The sequence below is a fragment of the Falco peregrinus genome, chromosome 4 (assembly GCF_023634155.1).
Source record: "Falco peregrinus isolate bFalPer1 chromosome 4, bFalPer1.pri, whole genome shotgun sequence".
Classification (NCBI taxonomy): Eukaryota; Metazoa; Chordata; class Aves; order Falconiformes; family Falconidae; genus Falco; species Falco peregrinus.
This window is the reverse complement of record NC_073724.1, coordinates 120,065,750-120,083,887: the sequence shown is the minus strand read 5'-3', so window position 1 is coordinate 120,083,887 and position 18,138 is coordinate 120,065,750. Positions and strand designations below refer to the sequence as shown.

At 62.6% G+C, this 18,138-nt stretch overlaps 3 protein-coding genes across 7 annotated transcripts; 1 reads left to right on the top strand and 2 right to left on the bottom strand.

The window, feature by feature from the left end:
* Nucleotides 1–15: 15 nt before the first annotated feature.
* Nucleotides 16–1,108, bottom strand: LOC114010303 (nascent polypeptide-associated complex subunit alpha, muscle-specific form-like). The gene is made up of 2 exons (XM_055803326.1): nucleotides 715–1,108; nucleotides 16–261 (listed from the first exon to the last, which is right to left on the bottom strand). Exons 1-2 carry the CDS (start codon nucleotides 1,041–1,043, stop codon nucleotides 156–158), a joined length of 435 nt encoding a protein of 144 aa, XP_055659301.1. The 5' UTR covers nucleotides 1,044–1,108; the 3' UTR covers nucleotides 16–155.
* A 1,273-nt stretch (nucleotides 1,109–2,381) lies between these two features.
* On the bottom strand, nucleotides 2,382–10,728 carry ARFIP2 (ADP ribosylation factor interacting protein 2). 5 transcript variants are annotated; one of them, XM_055802612.1, is made up of 9 exons: nucleotides 10,591–10,728; nucleotides 9,015–9,122; nucleotides 8,721–8,829; nucleotides 6,572–6,682; nucleotides 5,433–5,548; nucleotides 4,959–5,180; nucleotides 4,477–4,634; nucleotides 4,192–4,366; nucleotides 2,382–3,865 (listed from the first exon to the last, which is right to left on the bottom strand). In XM_055802612.1, exons 2-9 carry the CDS (start codon nucleotides 9,111–9,113, stop codon nucleotides 3,710–3,712), a joined length of 1,146 nt encoding a protein of 381 aa, XP_055658587.1. In that variant the 5' UTR covers nucleotides 9,114–9,122; nucleotides 10,591–10,728; the 3' UTR covers nucleotides 2,382–3,709. The 5 variants fall into 5 exon arrangements, 4 of the variants coding, with proteins under 4 accessions (XP_055658587.1, XP_055658588.1, XP_055658589.1 ...); XM_055802613.1 differs by lacking the exon at nucleotides 6,572–6,682 and adding an exon at nucleotides 5,627–5,674; XM_055802614.1 differs by lacking the exon at nucleotides 6,572–6,682 and having other exon boundaries at nucleotides 10,591–10,727.
* Nucleotides 10,729–10,744: 16 nt separating this feature from the next.
* TIMM10B (translocase of inner mitochondrial membrane 10B) lies at nucleotides 10,745–12,034 on the top strand. The gene is made up of 3 exons (XM_055802615.1): nucleotides 10,745–10,879; nucleotides 11,143–11,238; nucleotides 11,328–12,034. Exons 1-3 carry the CDS (start codon nucleotides 10,841–10,843, stop codon nucleotides 11,595–11,597), a joined length of 405 nt encoding a protein of 134 aa, XP_055658590.1. The 5' UTR covers nucleotides 10,745–10,840; the 3' UTR covers nucleotides 11,598–12,034.
* The last annotated feature ends 6,104 nt before the right edge of the window (nucleotides 12,035–18,138 follow it).

Below are 18,138 nucleotides of genomic sequence, written 5' to 3'. Positions count from 1 at the left end.
GGCTCCCACCTGGGCACCTCTGTCAGCAGCAGCATGAAGAGCTCGGGGTCAGCAAGCTGGTGGGGGCTGCCAGGGAAGAAGTGCAGCTGGGACACCTGTGGGCAGAGGTGGGGGGTCAGGGGGGGTCACCAGGGACCCCCCTCTGATCCCAGCCCTCACCTCTGCAGAACTGAGCAGCATTCTGGACAGCTCCAGCAGCTTCTCTGCCCCTCAGGGACCCCGACACCCTCCTGGATGTCCTGCACAATCTGGTGGATGGGCCTGGGGGGGCACATCAGACACTGGTGATCCCCCTGGCCCAGAAACATGGGCAGTGCTCTGCACCCCCCGCAGTGGGGTAACAACCCCTGGCGGCCAACAGACCCCTTCAATCCCTCCCAGGGGGGCAGGGACACCCTGACCACCTGCAGTGGGCACGGTGGGAGCACGCACCCGTCCGCGTCCATGCCTGGTGCCCAGAGCAGCAAGAGCCCCTATTCCCACCCCTGCGACGGGACCCCCCCCGTGAGGACAGCTCTCGTTCTGCCCCCACCATGGGCTGGACCCGGGAGGGGGGATGTATCACATGGGTGTCTCCCCACCACCCCTGTACGGGCCCTGGGGCGGGGGTACTGGTTGCCAGGGCTGGGGTGTCTCCCGGGCGGGTGGGGCAGCGTTCCGGCGGGGGTCGGCGGGGTCTCCGGGGGGCGTCCCCGGGGAGGCAGCAGCTCTCACCGCTTGATCTGCTGGAGGAAGATGCCGACGGCAAGGCTCCGCTTGGGCTCCAGCAGCGCGGCCTGGGGGAGGGTGGGCACGGGGCGGTCAGGGCGGCGGGGAGTCCCCGGTCGGCCCCGCGGGGCTCTCGGAAGAGCAGCCGGAGGCGCGGCAGGTCGATCGGCGGCAGGGGGATCCGCTGGGTCCAGACCGAGCGGCGGTCCCGCGCCCGCGCCGCGGGCACCATCTCCCAGTGCAGCGTCCGCAGCCGCTCGCCGCCGGCAGGGAGGGCAGCGCCGGGGGGGCGGCCCCGGGGGCAGCGGCGGTGCGGTGCGGCGCGAGGAGCCCATGGCCGGGGCGGGCCGGGATGGGACCGCGGGGGGGATGGGGCAGGACGGGACCGGGATGACCAGGACAGGACCGGGTTGGGATGGGATGGCGGGGCGGGATGGGGCGGGATGGCCGGGGCGGGACCGGGGCGGGACCGGAATGGCCGGGATGGGACCGAGGCGGGATGGGACGGGGGCCAATGGCCGCCCCGTGGCTCTTGCGGCTCGGCCCACCCCGCCCCGCCCCGCCCCGGGCCCGTCCCACCCCGGGCTGGCGGCCGAGGGCAGCGCCGGGGCCGCGGATGCCCAGCCCGCTGCCCTCCTGGGGGGGTGCAGCACCCGGCTGGACCCCGGGCACCCCGGCCCCGCTGCAGGCGTCCACCCCGTGGGACCCTCCGAGCCCCCGCTGCGGCCGGCGGGACTGCGGTGACAGGCAGCGCCGGCCGCCCCCGGGAGCAGCAGACCCCCCGTCCGTCCCCGGGAAACGAGCCCCGCCGAGCCCCTCCCCTGAGGCCACGCATTTGGCTGCCAGGCGGGAGCGGCGCTGTCCCGGCAGCCGGGTCCCGGTGCCTGCCGGTGCTGCGGGGGGAACGGCTGCGGGCATCAGGGCCAGGCCGGTCGCCCCAGGGCTCGGCGAACAGCAGCACGTCTCGGGGTCACAGCCCGGCCGGGGCTGCAGCAGCTCCCCCAGCGCAGGCTGCCCAGGGCCGCCTCCAGGCGGGTTTGAACGTCTCCAGAGAGAGACCCCACCGCCCATCTGGGCAGCCTGTCCCAGCGCTCCGCCACCCTCTGTAACGTTCTTCCTCACGGCCAGGGAGCGAGGAGGAGGATGGAGCCCTCTCCCGCCCCTCCGAGCCAGACGCAGCACTCCCCAGCGCTCCCTCCTGCTCACTCGCCCAGCCCCCCCAGGTGCCGCACGGCGGCCCCGGGCCCTCCCAGCGCCAGCTCCTGGCCCAGCCCCCGGCTGTTTTAGGGGCGGTTTGGGGACTTGCCTGTGGTCGGCCCCCGGCAGCCCCGTTCCTACCACAGGGCAGGATGGGGCTGGAAGAGCCCCGAGCTCCCCAGAGACATGTCCCCGGGACTGCCAACCTGGCCGAGGCTGCACGCAAGCAGGATCAAGCAGTGCCTCTGGCCCTGGGCACAGAGTGGGCAGGGGGCCGAGGACCAACGGCCCCTCGCTCCACTGCTGGCAGTGGGGAGGAGGATGGAGGGGCACAGCCCCTGCTGCCCCCCCAGACCCCCACCCGCAGAGGGCAGCTGCAGGAGGACCCCAGCCCACAGCCATGGGAAGGGCCAGCCTCACCTCGCCGCCCCCCAGGCCCACAGCCAGCCACCAGCCCTGCAGCTCCACACGCAGAGTGATCCGTACCGTTTTATTCTGGAGTCTTACACAAGTAGGGAGGGAAGACCTTCACCGGGAAAGGCGGGGGGAGGGGTTGTCAGATCCAGACTAATATTAAATTATCAGGGATTAAATTAGCAAGAAAAACATAACTGTTTTGTCTCAGGAGAAAGTGCCCAAGTGCTGCATGTGGCCAGGGCTGGAAGCAACACTCAGCTGGAGCGGGACAGAGCTCTCTCATTGGGACGCCGGCCAAGGCCCTGGCACTGCTGCGCGTGGCACACATGCCCTCGGCACACGTGCCCTCGGCACACGCACGCAGGCATGCACATGCACCTTCCTGGGACGCGGCCAGCGTTTGGTCCTTGGTTTGAGTCCCCACTTTGGAGCCATCTGGCCTCCAAGCGTCAGGGCGGTGAGAGGACCCGTGCCTGGCCAGCACCTGCCCACCCACCCCTGGCTAGCAGCAGTGCGCAGGGCCCCCCACCAAAGACCGGGTAAGCACAGCCCAGGCTGGGGGATGCGGAGGGGAGGACAGGCATGCTGTAGGCCCAAAGACAGCCGGCACAGCCCACCCTGCGCATGAGGGAGTGTAGTGTGAGGCTGGGGGGGTGGCCCCCGGGTCAGCTTGGCGGGGGAGTGCAAGAGCAGCTGCCTGGGAAACACCAGGGATCAGCCAGGAGGGAGCTGCAGCAACCCCAAAGCTGGGAGAGAAGGCAGGACCCAGCCCCCAGGCTGCCAGCTGCAGCGGGTGGGAACCCGCAGCCCCTCCATAGCTTCGTCTTCATCTGGAAATGAAGGCGGCAGGGCAGGGCTATTCCTGGTGGGCAGGGAGGAGGCCCGGGGCAGGGGGCTGCACTCCTGTTCTGCCCCTGGGGGCTGGCAGAGGGAGAACTGTGGGGCGTCCTGTCCCACCCCAGGGTGTGCAGTGGGGTCTGGGGCATGCGGGCCCAGCGCAGGAGGTGTCTGCTGGCCCGCAGGGGTGCCGGGAGGCAGGGGGGGCTCCCAGCCATCGTGCAGTGCCAGGGGTCTGTGCGGAGAGAGTGCAAACGAGCCAGGCAGGGCTGGACTCTGCCCTGAAGGGGAGACGTGGGATGGGGAGCGCCCCAGCCTCCCCAGGCTCCTCTCCCCAGGCAGGACCAGGGCCCTGCTTGCAGCCTCCCACTCCCTGCCAAACCAGACCCCCTCCCGTGCTCAGCAGGCAGCCCCTGGCTGCAGCAGGGCCCAGGCTGCATCCCCCGCTCACCCCCGAGCACGTGGCCCAGCCCCACGCCAGCGGCCAGAGGTCACAATTCAGGTCCATGGTGCCCGTGGCCAGAGCACACAGGGGGGCGGTGGGGGCGGCTCACTGCTCCTCCAGCCAGGAGGGCTTCTCAGCACCAGGGGTCTTCAGCTTGATGTTGAACTGCTTGAGGGTCTGCTCCAACTGCTGCTGGTTCCCAGCAAAGTAGGCAGAGATGGCATTGTGGAAGAGCAGTAGCTGCTTGTGCATCACCTTGATCTGGGAAGAGCAGGAGGGGTCAGCCCGCCATGAGCCCGCACCAGGAGAAGGGGCAGGCAGCAGGGACATGGCCCCCACCTAGTGCAGGAGCGGGAGGTCAGTGCTGCTGCTGACAGCCCCCAAAAGCTGAAAGCTGGGAGAAGGCCGTGCGGCAGAAGCCACAATGAGAGGTGGGCAGAGATGGGTGCTCCCTTGCCCTTCCCCGCTGGTGCTGCCCACCCAAAGACAGGTCTTGGGCAGGCGGCTGCAAGGCAGCACAGCCAAGGGACACAACCGGTGCATGGCAGACCCCCACTCTGCGCCCCGCGGCCCCTTCCCAGCCCCACCTTGTTCTCCTCCAAGAACTTGAGCTTGATGGCCACATCAGCACGCAGCTTTTCGTACTTGTCCTTGTGACTCTGGAACTGGCTCTGGGCCGCGTCCAGCCGGCACAGGGTGCTGGCGTCCCGAGGGCCCATGCTCAGCTCCTCTAGGTCCGTGCGGTACGCATCGTACTCCAGCCTGCGTAGGGACAGCCGGTGTCAGAGCTCCGCTGCAGCCCTGCAATCCCCCGCCCCGGGAATGCCATGCACCTGTCACGAACCCAGCCCCAGCCCACACCGCCATTCTACCTGGCTGTCTCATACTGCTTGACTGTCATGAGTGTGTCCTCCATGGTCTTGTTCACCAGTGTATTGATGCTGGAGACAAAGAAGTTGACAGCACCCAGTAGTGTTTCTCCATTCTTGCAGAGCAGTTTCTGCGTTTCCGCATTGTAACCAAACTCCTCCTGGGAGAGGAGGATGAGTCAGGGTCCATACCAGCAAGGCCCCCTCTCTCCTCCCACACACCCAGAATCAGCCTGGCCCCAGGTGTTGCTAGGAGGTGCTGTGACAGGGCCTTTCACGCTCTCCCTGGCCCCACAGCCTTCGCCGAGGACAGTTATCCCCAACCTCCTCCTCCTCACGCACCTGAGGTGCTGTGGAGCAGAGCGCCGCCCCCAGCTGTGCTGCAGAGCCCAAGGTTGATTTGGGTGTCTAGCTCTCCTTCCCAGGCACGAGGGGCTGCAGCACAGGCAGAGGTGAGGCATGCGCCATCTCCCCAGCGGGCATACCTGCAGCTCAGGAGACTTCTGGCTGAGGTCCGCAAAGGCATCCCCCAGGGCGTGCTGTGTCTGCACCAGGCTGTAAAAGTGGTTGGTGAGAGCCCGTGCGAGCTGCAGCACACACTCGTACTTGCGCTTTGTCTCCCGGAGCAGCTCAATCTGCGTCTCCAGCTCCAGGTCCACGGTGCGGGAGCCCCGGCCAAACCGCTCTGAGATCAGCTGCTTGGTGCACTACAGGGCAAGGGAAAGAGGCATCAGGAGCTCCCGGGTGCCCGGTTGACAGGGACAAAGCATGCCTTGCTGCTATGGGCAGCAGAAAGCTGCAGAGCTGTCTCTGCAAATTCTGCGGGGAGACCCCTGGGGGCATCCTCCACCTCCTGCTACTCCTTCACCCCTAGTGCAGGGACTGGCCCAGCTCTGAGCTTCCTGCATTGCCCCTGGCAGCCAGCTGGGCTATCCTGATGGTCCCGAGAAGCAGCTCACCTTGTATGTGTTGATACCCCATTTCTTGACGATATCAAACTTCTCCACGGCGATGCCACGGACGACTTCCTCTCCTCCAGTGGCTGGGCTGGGGTGGGGCTGGTGCAGCCCAGAGCCTGGAACAGAGCGAGCCCTGTGTGGCATCGGTTCAGCAAGGCAGCAGCGTGTGCAAGGGCACAAGCCAGGCTGCTCACCCAAAAGCAATGGTGTCCTCCCAGGGCACCGTGGTTCTGCCTGGAGCACTAAGGGCAGTGCAAGAAGCACAGGGCTTCACAGGGCTGCAGTGGGGCTTGACAGAGCCCACGTACAACAGACTCACGGTCCAAGCAGCACCCACTCCTGTCCAGGAAGCTGCTGCTGCGCCTGCTGCAGCACCGTGCCAGGCACCTTGCCCTGCTCAGGCCCTGGGCTGGAGCAGCTCTCCCTTGCTGGCGTTAACAGGCTCCAGCCAGCCTTGCACTGCTGCACACCAGTTAACCGTCTTGCTGCCATCATGACCTGATGCCTCGTGCGTGCTTTCAGGGAACCGGCTGCTACAAGCCCTTCCAGAGTGTTCCAGGCAGGGTCCCAGTAGTGCTGGCAGCCAACCCGGCAAGGAAGGCAGCAACCTCAGCCTGCCTGCAGGAACCAGCCCTGGGGCTGACTTGCCACCAGCCCAGCCACGTCTGCTCTCACAGACGGGCCCCGGTGCCTCCCAACTCGTTCCTTGCAGCCCTGAGCAGCATCCTGCCCAACTCCCCTCCTCACTGAGCAGCCCAGGGCAGAGATGGCGACTGGCAGCACCTTGGGGAGGCACACACATGGGCTCCTCACTGCAGGAACCACCTCCCACAATCAGGCACCACCTGGGTCTCACCTTTGAGCCACCGAGGGCCCTGGCAGCGCCACCCTCTACCCCAGAGCACTGGGACAAACACCCTGCTACAGCTGCCATGGGAGGTGAGCATTGGGAAGCTCTTCCTCCTGCAGCAGCGGGCTCGCCTGCCTGCACGCTGGCAGCAACATGGGGCTGCAGCCGTCTCTGTGAAGGTGCCCCGAGGGACCTAGCACTAACCAGGTGCCCTAAACCCAGGGTGAGGAGCCCAAGCTCAGGCTGGGGGGCTGTGGAGCACCAGCCAGGGGCCAGATGGCCACAGTACCTGCTGAAGCACCACCCTGGTTGGCCATCCTGCTGGCGGCAGATGCACTGGGGGAGACGGATGGTCCTCGGGGTGGGTGAGGTTGGACAAGACAGCCTGGAAATGGAGGGGCTGGCAGGTGTCGAGCAGAGAGGGGTGAGAGGAGATGGGGTGGTGTGACGGGCATGGGGGCAGGAATGGGCAGGACAAAGGATGAGTGTGCGGGTAGGATGGCAGCAGGGGAGAGCAATGGGAGCAGATGAGTGTGAAGTGAAATCAGAAGGCACAGCTGGCTGCCAGACGGCCACCTCCCATACCAATCGTTCCCTCCCCACTCCTTCCATCCCATCAGCTGACACCATTGTGTCCTGTGAGCTGAGAGCTGGACAGGCCTGGCATGACAGAGACATGGGGACAGAAACCACTACACATGCCCCTGTGGCAACGTATTTGGAAGAAAAGGGACATGTGGCCTATCAAAACGCACTCTTGCCTTAGCAGCTTGATACGATTAAAAGCTTTGCCTGCTCAGCAAGGCCGCAAGGTTGTGAGAAAGACACTGAGAACAAAGAAAACGGGATCTTTGGCAGTTAAGCAGGCAGAAAAACAGGAGCTGAGCTGGGAGCTGATAACTGCAGGAATGTCAACAATTTTAAAGATGGGACTAACTGCTCGTGTGCTTTTAACCAATTAGTTAATTTTAACCAATTAGTATAGCAGTGTCTGAACAGGGTATGTAACCAACAGAATTAAGGTGTGATGTGTGTACGAATATGAAAATTGTATATAAGCTTGCAGAAACTTAAGTAAAGCGTCTTCAACTAGGATCATATTGATATGTCATTGAGTCCATTATTTCACTCCTGCATGCCCCCTCCTGGCACCCACCCATGCTGCTCTGGCACAGCAGGCCGGGAGCAAATGCATACATTCCCTCTACCTGTGCAAATCCACTCGCTTAGGCCCAGCATGGCACAGAGTGCCCAGGGTTGAGCAACAGCCTGCTGTGGAACAGCCGCTTGGAGCAAGAGTCAGGGGACAAAAACTTGTGTGAAACAGGACCAGGAGGGATATGGCTGTGCCAGAGCTGCCCCAGCAGTGCTGGCTTGACCCAGCCCATCACCACTGATGATCATCACAGACCCACTGGACCTGGACAGTGATCCCAGGGGGGTGCAGGCACCAGCAGGGCCCCGGGGCTGTGGAATGCCTGTCCATGCCACCGCCTGGCAGGCAGGATGCCTTGCTGTCAAGAGCATCTGCAACTCCAGGACCGGCCTGAGCAACAAGAAGAGAAAGTAAGCGGAGACAGGGGGCTCAGAGCCACCCTGTCTCATCCTGCCACGAGCAAGCTATTCCTGTCCTCGTCGCACAACTGCTGGCACCAGCACCCCCAGAGCTTCCTGTTCACTGGAGGAAGGACTCGAGACCCACCCCACCTCAGCATGGCACAAAACCCAGGTGCCACAAGCCACAGCCCTTGGCCCCGGGAGCATTATGCAAAGGACCCTCCCCAGTGGGAGACCCCATGCCTGCAAGACAGGGAAGTGCCTGTGGCTCAGCCCTCCTGTGGTACCTCCCTGTTAGTTCCTGTGCATGGAGAGCACGAGAGGAGCACAATTAGCAAAGTGGCAGCCCCTCGCTCCAAGGCTGCCAGGCTCTGCCAGGGGCACATGTGTGCCAGCCTGTCAGCAGAGCCCAAGCCCAGCAGGAAAGAAAGGGAATGAGCTGCCTTGTGCTGGCAGGAGCTGCCTTCCCAGGAAGGAAGGAGGCATTGTGCCAAGCGGCCAGGCTGAGGCAGAACTGCATATCAGGACCAGAGAAGGGACACACTCCAGGGCCCAGGCGACGGTCCAGCTTGGAGACAGAGCTACTGCCCATGCACCCACACAAGACCCACACAAGACCTGCCCGGCAGCACTGCAGACCATGGCCTGGCAGAGGGGGCAGGCTCCTGGGCCCTGCAGCTTGAGAAGCATAACTCCTTCCCTTCCCTGCAGGCTTCCACGGCCCAGTGAGGAAATGAGCTGTGCCGTCCTTCCCGTGATGAAGCCTCTCCCTCCCACCTCTGCCACTGCACAAGGAGCAGCAGTGCCCTTGCCAGGCAGCCCCAGCTTTCCTCCACTGCCCCAGCCTCGTCCACGCAAGCCAGCACTGTGGTCCAGCCTACCTTTGATGGTGCTGGTGGGGATGATGCCTTCTGCTGTGCCCCCGTAGCCACCAGATACGATGCTGGTTTCGTTGAGGTTGGGCCCCGACACCATCACTTGCTGCAGGTCCTGGAACAGAGGGAGCAGCGCAGGCAGCTGAGGCGCAGAGCCAGAGCGTGTGGCAGAGAGAATAGCACAGCCCTGATGCATACAGCCTGGGGCACAGCAGCGTGGCACAGCCCTGCCTGCCCCATGCAGCCCAGAAAGCAACATCCGCGGGTCCAGCACATCCCCACCTGGCCCCAGCCACAAACCTGCTCCAAGCTGTCATCCTCCGGCAGGCTGCCCGTGTCCCCATTGCTGCTGATGGGAATCTCCATGGTGGCAGCCTTGCTCATGATCCCATCCGACATCCTCAGGGCCTGCAAGGACACAAACACTGCACTGGAGCCTGGGGACCACGGAAACATAGAGACCGCCCCCCCGAGGCCAGGGTCCCTGGGCTTTCCAAGCGAGGACTCCACAGGACCAAGGCCTGGGCTGAGCTCCCGACGGCCAGCTAGCAGGCAGAGGACAGCAGGCAGCTGGTGCTGCACTGGCAGCTTTGTGCACTGAGCAGCCTCTGCCATCTGCCTAGGGGCCTCCTGCAGTCGCTGCCCACTGCAACACTGCACAGCGATCCCTTGGGATGTGCCACCCTGGCTCCCAGAAAGCTCCCAGCAGAGCTGCACGTCCCAGAGGAGCCAGCCCCAGCCCCACTCCCCACAAGCCTGGAGTATAGCAGCTGCCAGCCATCCTGCGCTGTTCTTCCCATCCCTTTGACCCACTGCTTGCATGCCTTTGAATAAGATGGCACTCCCCCACCCCTCACGAATCGCTGGGTACAGCAGCAGTCTGTCTGTCCGGACTGGGTGGCAGACCCTGCCCCAGGAAAACCGAGGCTTTGCAGCACAGCAGCTCCTGGCCCTAAGCCCAGGAGAACAGAGCCAAGAGCCACGTCCGCAGCCAGGCCAAACACCAGAGGGGGGAGTGGCAAGGGCCCCACTGCACCCAGACCGGTCAGAGCACATTCCAGGGCAGGATGCCAGGCACCTGAGCACCGGCCGGATCCAACAGCCCCACGCTCCGTTACCTGCCTACCTAGATGGGGACACTGCCCCAACGGCTGGACCCCCGGGAGAGGGCCCTGGCTGAAGGGGAACCGCGATGGCCCAGCCGGGGAGATGACAGTGTGGGAAGAGCTACAGCTGGCAGGGCCGGGACTCTGGGTCCCAGCGCCCTGAGGTGCCCGGCGCCCCTGGCTGTGAGGCCACACAGCTGCCGGTGGGCAGAGCCGGCTGCCCCGGGGCAACGGCCGGCACCGGCGGCCGCTTTTGGCAGGAGGTCTGTAGAGCCGGTCCCGCACAAAGCCGGCGAGACGCAGCACCCAGCGCGGCGGGACAGGCCCGGGCAGGCGGCCAGAGGCAGAGGCTGCGACGGCGGCCCCGCTTCCCAGCCTCTCTCAGCCAAACCTCCCCGGTCCCCGGCGCCGAGGGATCGCCTTGAGCTGGCTCCCTCTCGAACTGGGGCGGCTGCAGCCGGGGAGGGGCCGCAGGGCCCGGCGGGGGGCTCCGCGGGCGAGGGGGCCGGGACCCCCCCAGACCCCGTCCTGGGCGGGACGCGAGGTCAGACGCGTCCCCAGCCCTCCCGCTGCTCTGCCCTCGGCACGGCCGCCCCGGGAACCGGCCGTCCCGGACGGGTCCCCGCCGCGGCCCCGGGCTGCGAGCCCCGCCGCGGAGCGCCCGGCCCCGGCCGTCGCTGTCCCGTAGGCTGGGCTCACCCTGCCCGGGCTCCCGGCGGCCCCTCCGGGCCCCCGGTTCCACCGCCAGCCCCGGCCCGTCCCCCGCCCACCTGCGCCGCCCCGGCCGCGGCCGGGCCCCCCCGCCCGGAGCTCGACAGCCCCGCTCCGTCTCGGTCCCGGGCACGCCGGAAGCCGCGTCACGCCACGAGCGAGGGCCGCCGGGAGACGGGCCGGAAGTGGCGTCACCGGCGGCGCCGGGCGGAAGCGGACCCTCCCGGCGGAAGCGCCGCTGCAGGGGCCGGGCTGCCCGCGGTGGTGGGGCCCCTCCGAGAGCGGCGGGGCCTGGCAGGCCTCTGCGGCATGGAGCCGGCGGCCGAGCACCAGCAGCAGCTCCGCAGCGTGAGTGCGGGGGCCTGGGGCTGGCGGGAGCCTCGGCCCTTGGGTCGGGGGGGCTAGTGGCGCCTGGGGCTGGTGGGGGCCAGGGGTCGGGGGGGCCCGGGGCTGGTGGGGCCGGTGGGGATGCAGGGGCTCCGCTGGGGTCCGGAGTCAGGCCGGCTGAGCTGGTGGAGCCCCGGGTTGGTGGGGGTCCCAGAGGTGCTGCTGCCTTGGCTGGGACAGGCACCGGGGTGAGCGAGCATGTGCCGGTGTCACCTCTCTTCCAGCTGCGGGACTTCCTGCTGGTCTACAACCGGATGACCGAGCTCTGCTTCCGGCACTGCGTCTCCAACCTCAACTACCGCCTGCTCACTGGGCGTGAGGTGAGGCCCCGGGGTGGCCAGAGCCCCTGGGTTTGGCAGGGCTGGCCCCTGCGAGCTCCCTTGCTGCACTGATCCTCCCCGTCTTGCAGGAGATGTGCCTCGACAGCTGCGCAGGAAAACTGGTCCACTCCAACCACCGCCTGATGCGTGCCTACGTGGCACTGATGCCCTCCATCATGCAGCGCCGTGTCGCTGACTATGAGGCCAGTGCAGCCCCAGCATCCCAGAGCTCAGCCCAGGAGAAACATGCGCCAGTAACTGCCCTGCCTGGGGCTGGGGGCCCCAACCCCTCTCCTGGCCCACCAGCAGCTCCAGACCCTGGTGAGCCCTTGCAGGGGGCTCCAGGCACTGGCACATAGCATGGCTCTTGATCTGGATTGTGCCTTCTGGCAGCAGCGGTGGGCTGGGTGGCTGCAGGATGGATCCAGGCCCTGCATCACCAGTGGGAGAAGTAACGTCTCAGCACTGCAGCGCAGTCTGGACCTCTGCATGCTGCCAGTGGTCTGGAACAGCAGATCTGCCCTGCACTAAGACCCAGCCTTGTGGATCTGTGTCCTCTGTGCATCGGCATCAAGAACCTCGTGGCAGTGGCCAAGTCTGTTCTGTGCCTGGTGGGGCCAACAGTGTGCATGGGGGGCACCAAGAAAGAAATCACAGTGCCTGGCTCTCTGGTTGGGTGGGATCCCACCTAAACTCTGTCCTAATGGCTCCCCTGCTGGGCTTTCCTGCTCTAGACTGGGGTGCCTGTATTTCTAGGAAACGGTTTCCTAGGGCTAATAAAATGGTTTTTTGTTAATGTCTTGCTACTAACACATCATGAGGGTGAGTAGAGCCCTGGCTCCTCTGGTCTTACTGGGTGGTGCACCCTGCAGGGGCATGGGCCATTCTCCCTGGTGCCAAGGGTCAGTGTTGCTCGTTCTGGGAGCCTTTTTGTCCCCACTTTGGCTGTTGGCATCAGAACTGGCTGCAGGTCGTGGCTCTGCAGGTGCGAGTCCTTCCTCGAGGAGGTAGCAGAAGCATCCTCGTGGAGTGCAGCCAACTCTGGCCCTGGGCAGAGCAAGGAGGTGCTGGATGTGGCCGAACCCGGTGGGGATTCAGAGAGGGGTCAGTTTCTCCTGGTGATGTGATGGGTGCACGGCTGCAGTGGTTCTGGGCTTGCCAGGCCCAGCCGCTGAGGCTTGTAGGCTACTCAGGCTGGAAGGCAGCCAGGACTGCCAGCCCCACAAGGGACAGCCACCCGTGCTGGGTGGTTGGGAAAGGGCTTGGGGGGACTGTTCACCTGGACATACTTGAATTTAAAGGTCCTTGAAGCTGTACAGCCTGCCAGCTTCCTGCAGCTCCTGTCCCTGACTGTGGGGAGCAGATCCACAGCACAGCTTGCTTGCAGCTGATCTCAGCGATTGCCACAATGGGCAGTGCAGGGCTGCAGTTCTGCCAGCAGAAGGGTCACCCCGGACCCCAGAGAAGGGGGTTTCCATCCTGCACCCCTCCTCTGAGCGCCTGCGGCAGGGCTGTAGCCTGCCTTGGAAGCACACTGTTGTTTAGGGTGCCAAAGACCTTTAAGGTCATTGAGCCCAATTGTTAACCCAGGACCGCCAAGCCCACCACTAAACCACGTCCCTGAGCACCACATCGACATGGTTTTTAAACACCCGTGGGGATGGCAACTCCACCACCTGCCTGGGCAGCCTGTTCCAGTGCTTGACTACCTCTTCAGCAAAAACGTCTTTTGCAACATCCAATCTAAACCTCCCGTGGCACAGCTTGGGGCTGTTTCCTCTTGCCTTACAGACCCGTTGGCATCCAGGGAGGGACACAGCCCTCCTGGGCTCAGCCAAGCCTTGTCCCTGGTGTAAGGGTCCAGAACGCTTGAGTGTTCCCTCCCTGCCAAGGTCCCTGCCTGCCCTCACCCTGTCTGGGAGGCAGGGAGAGCAGAGCCCCAGCCACCCCTTCTCGCAGCCTCTCCAGTCCAGGTGCACGCTCTCCACCTCCAGAGACTTTTTCCAGGCCCCTGGTGTTCCCAGCCCCTTCCCCAAGCCCCTGCCTCGGTGGCACCTGGGTTAGCAGCAGTGCTGTGCACAGTGCCAGCACTGCAGGGGCTGCACCCGCAGCAGCAAACTGGCACAGGCAGCCCTTTCCCGAGCCCCGCAACACCGTGGTCTCTGCGCCCACTACCAGCAGAGCTGACAGGTGCTGCTCACGGGGACGTCTGCCCTCAGGGATGTCTGCCCGTGGGGGATGTCTGTCTCCGCTGCCCTCTTCAGCATCGGCGCTGGGAGGTGGCCCCTGTCGCCCTGCTGGTGGTGCTCGGATACGCCACTGTCCCTTCTGCGCGGCAGCACCGTCTGCTCCCCGGGGCCGCGGGGTCTGCATCAGCCCTGGCCAGGCAGAGGCCGGGGTTGTGATACATTAATCACGATTTCACTGGTGTATCAGCAAACATTGAGCCTGGCAGCACGCAGCTATTTCTAGAGTTGTTGTGTGGCTCCAGGCTTCCCAGATTATAGTTCTTCTCTTTTCACAGTTCAAAGATAATTTTCTAGAGACAGGTGTAAATGCACTCTGACCCATGAAGCTGTCTGGCTTTGGGCTGTGAGGACTGGGCAGGGACTGGCAAAAGCTACTTTGATGCTTTTCCCTAAGCATCTCTTGCTTGTAGCTCTCAGAACATTACTGTAAGCAAGCCCTTCGTCTGACCTGGCAGAGCCCGTCTTTAGAACAGCCTGGGTCTCTTCCTACGTGAATTGCCTCTGCTCTGTCTTTCTCTCCCAACAGTTCGGTTACTCCCTGGCAGTGGGATGGTGGCCGCGTGGCAAAGGGAACTGTTGCTCACAGCAGAGTCTCTGGCAGCTGATCACCCCATCCCACAGAGCTGCATGGGTGTAACAGCCAGCTTCCAGAGGCCCGTGCCTCTTCTCCATGGGGCTGAGCACCCCACTGCTAAAAAGCAGCAGCTGGAAGGAGATCTTCATGGGTGAGCTGCAGTCTGAACAGTGCCCGAGATGGAAGGCAGATGCCCAAGCGAGGAGACAGCATGCCATGGAGTCCACCTCTGTGGCATGTGGCTCTCGCGCTGGGGCTGCTCGGTGCAGGACAACCCCTGATGGAGCAGGAGGACTTACAGCAGCACTCCCAGCCTGCTGGGAGGTCGTGTCCTGGTGGAGGGGCAGCTGAATCTGCCAGTTTCAGTGCAGCACTTGCAGCATGGGGAGGAGGCTGTGCTGGGGATCTCATCAGCATGTATGAACAGCCGATGAAAGAGGGGAGAGATGATAGGGCCACACTCTTCACGGTGGTTCCCAGTAACAGAACAGAATCACAGAACAGTCGGGGCTGGCAGAGACCTTTGGGGGTCACTGTCTCCAACCCCTGCTCAAGCAGGGCCACCCAGGGCTGGCTGCCCAGCACCGTACCCAGATGGCTTTTGACTGTCTCCAAGGATGCAGACTCCACCAGCTCTCTGGGCACCCTGTGCCAGGGTTTGACCACCCTCATATGAAAAAGTTTCCTGGTGTTCAAATTCCATGTGTGTTAATTTCTGTCCTTTGCCTTGTCTGGCATTTCTCCATGCTGAACTTCATGAGGTTCCTCTCTGCTCATTTCTCCAGCCTCCCGAGGCCCCTCTGGATGGCAGCACAGCCCTGTGGCCTATCAGCCATTCCTCCTTGCAGACTTGTAGAGGGTGGTCATTAATGACCATCATCCAGGTCATTAATAAACAACATCATCCAGCATTAAGCAGCACTGGCCCCAGTGCTGAGCCTGGGAGACTCTGCTGGTGTCTGGTCTCCAGATGGACTCTGCGCCACTGATCACAACCCTCTGCGTCCAGCCAGTTGCCAACCCACCTCGCCGGCCACTAACCCATGCTTCATTGGCTTGTCTATGAGGAGGAAAGGGTGTCCCAAGGGTGAGAATCCATGGGCATGAACTGAAATTCGACTTAAACATAAGAAAAACTTTTCCACTGTGAGGCTGGTCTAGCAGTGGCGCAGGTTGCCTGGTGCAGGAGTGAAATAACGGACTCAATGACATATCAATATGATCCTAGTTGAAGACGCTTTACTTAAGTTTCTGCAAGCTTATATACAATTTTCATATTTGTACACACATCACACCTTAATTCTGTTGGTTACATACCCTGTTCAGACACTGCTATACTAATTGGTTAAAATTAACTAATTGGTTAAAAGCACACGAGCAGTTAGTCCCATCTTTAAAATTGTTGACATTCCTGCAGTTATCAGCTCCCAGCTCAGCTCCTGTTTTTCTGCCTGCTTAACTGCCAAAGATCCCGTTTTCTTTGTTCTCAGTGTCTTTCTCACAACCTTGCGGCCTTGCTGAGCAGGCAAAGCTTTTAATCGTATCAAGCTGCTAAGGCAAGAGTGCGTTTTGATAGGCCACATGTCCCTTTTCTTCCAAATACATTGGCACAGCCTGTGGGGTCTCCATCCTTGGTCAGCACCAACTGGATGTGGTCCTGTGCAACTGGCGCTGGCTGATGCTGCTTGAGCAGGGAGTTGGACCGGGTGACCTCCAGAGCCCCTCCCCCTAACCGCAGCCATTCTGTGGGTCTATGAAAAATGCTTCACCAGCTGGGTAAAAGCTGGCTTACTGACAGGTCTGAAAATGTAATTATGAGAGTGAAGCATCATGTAGAGATTTTAGCTCCTGGCAGAGACATGGCTGCTGTTGGGCAGATCGTGCTTTTCAGTGTGTTTGTCATCTGCCTGTGGAGATTAGTCGATGTTTGCCACCTTTTTCCTCTGCCCAGCGCCTGGTGCACAATCTGCTTCTGGAGTTGTTTTACCATCTTACAAGAGATGACCTGTGTTTGCAGAGCTATCTGCACAAGAGCGTACCCTCAGCTACAAAGAATGCAAGTCAAGGTTGTGATCGGGCAGGTGGTGTCCTGATGAACAGCTCTGCTGAAGAGGGTTGTGGGGGTGACTGTGGGAACTGCCAGGAAGCCAAGTTCTGGGCTAAACAGCATCATAGCTACCAGCACTGAAGGGGTGAATGCTGCAGTGCTCCGCACCAGTGACACTGCGGCTGTCCAAGTTCACAGACCAGAGGAGTACCGAAATGATTTGGGGTCTGGTGAAACGCAGTGTTTGGGAACTGAGGGCAGACATGTCAAACAGAAATGTAGCAGATATTTTCAGCAGGAAAGAGGATGAACTGTGCAAACAACTTATGCAGGACAGTGGTGGATCACTTGTCACCAGGAGACCTGGATGTTTCAGGGCTGTGTATGCAGGGAGGGATTGCTAGTGCTCCACCTCAATTCAAGGCAGGTCTAGGTAGAGCAGGTTGCCCAAGGCAGTGTCCAGACGGATGTTAAATATCTCAAAGGATGTAGATTCCCCTTACTCTGACCCTGCTATAATGTGTGATCACCTTTATGGTGTTTTTCGGGGGTCCCCACTCTTCGTCACAGCCTGGCTGAACTTGGTGGTCAGCCTGGCACACCTGGCTTTCTGTTCCTGCTTGGGCACTGCTGTTGGGCAAGCAAGGAGAAAGCCACAGAAGCCAGAGCTGAATTGAAGGTCCCTGGGGACTGCCCAGGGCCCCAGCACTCCCTGTGCTGCAAGAGGTGCGACAGCTTCAAGTGTGTGGCCTCTCGAGCTGAGCAGGGAGATGCTCAACCTGGGAGCATCTGCTGTGCTCCTTGTCTCTTTGGGCAGAAGAGGCTGATGCCATGTGGTCAGGTCACCCTTGGGCTGAACCAGTATCGCCACCAGTCTCTGGGCAAGCAGCTCACTCTGCAGCTCCCCGGCTTTGCAAGCTGCTGCCCACAGGTCGTTCCTCAAAGTGTTTGTGTCAGGACTCCGGCCGCTCTCCAGCTGCGCAGACCCTGATGGACACTACAGCAGCTAGGCCTTGGAGCAGCTCCCTCTTGCAGAGTCACTCGGTCCCTGAAAGCAGGGGGGGCTGCGCAGGTCAGGAGTTCCTGAATACCCCAAACATGGGCTCCATCTACACTATCTGTGGGCTGCGCTGGGCTCCCATCCATGGACCCTCAGCACCTGATGTCCCCCCATCTCCTGCCTGACCCTGCCACTGTGCCACCCCAGGGTTCACACCATGCCCTGGGCTGATGGCGGTGAGGGATTTCCACCCTGCAGCCCTGGGACAGCAGGATGAGATCCACAGGATGTCAAGGAGACAGTGCTGCCATTGGGGGTTGGGATGTGCTTGGGTTAAAGCCACTGGCATTCGTGACCAGTGCCACCACCCAGCACTGGGCCAGGGTCACCATGGCAGGGCCACAGGACTCCCACGTGCACCAGGACATGGTGAGGGGTTCCTTGAATATCCTTGTTAACAATTACTGGTGGTAAAGCAAGTGCATGCTTGCAGTTATTCACTCACGGGTGTCCAGACGGGTGGTTCTGAGGTGCTGCTGGGCCAGCGGCCCTCACCAAACCACCCCAGGAGCTGGCTGGCTGGTGGGTACGCTGTCATCATGGGTGAGCCGGGACCAGAGTCAGCACCGTTCCTGGCAGTGGGAATGGTGTCCTCTTGGCCGACCCGGCACTGCTGAGACACCTTTGCCTTCCTGTCCCCAGGACCAGGATCTCTCCTGGGGCTAGCAGCCCAGCCGGGGAGGCTGATGACCCTGCTCACCACGTGCCAGGACCACCTGCCACAGCCCCACAGACCAGGGACCGCAGCCCGGCGCGCAGCCCAGACATGGCCTCACCAGCATTCCTGCCAGGTGCAGGAGCAGGGCCAGCATGGAGCAGCCGTCGCTGCTGGGTTGCAGTGCTGTCGCAGGGTCCCCACCACCGGGCAGCCTCTCTGGGCACTGCTGGGCAGCACAGGGCATGGCACAGCACGGCACGGCACGGCATGGCTCAAAGCGGTTGTGGGCAAGAGATGAGCTCACCTGAAAGC

Bases quoted from the DNA above. Each gene is read 5' to 3' on its own strand.
- ARFIP2 (XM_027777371.2), bottom strand. From the start codon at position 6,899: ATGGGATGGAAGGAGTGGGGAGGGAACGATTGGTATGGGAGGTGGCCG. The intron at 4,635-4,958 runs GTATGCCCGCTG...CTCCTCTCCCAG, and splicing joins AGAAGTCTCCTGAGCTGCAG to GAGGAGTTTGGTTACAATGC. The intron at 3,866-4,191 runs GTGGGGCTGGGA...TGCTCTTCCCAG, and splicing joins AGTTCTTGGAGGAGAACAAG to ATCAAGGTGATGCACAAGCA.
- TIMM10B (XM_055802615.1), top strand. From the start codon at position 10,841: ATGGAGCCGGCGGCCGAGCACCAGCAGCAGCTCCGCAGC. The intron at 10,880-11,142 runs GTGAGTGCGGGG...CCTCTCTTCCAG, and splicing joins ACCAGCAGCAGCTCCGCAGC to CTGCGGGACTTCCTGCTGGT. The intron at 11,239-11,327 runs GTGAGGCCCCGG...CCCGTCTTGCAG, and splicing joins GCCTGCTCACTGGGCGTGAG to GAGATGTGCCTCGACAGCTG.
- LOC114010303 (XM_055803326.1), bottom strand. From the start codon at position 1,043: ATGGGCTCCTCGCGCCGCACCGCACCGCCGCTGCCCCCGGGGCCGCCC. The intron at 262-714 runs GTGAGAGCTGCT...GTGCCCCCCCAG, and splicing joins TTCCTCCAGCAGATCAAGCG to GCCCATCCACCAGATTGTGC.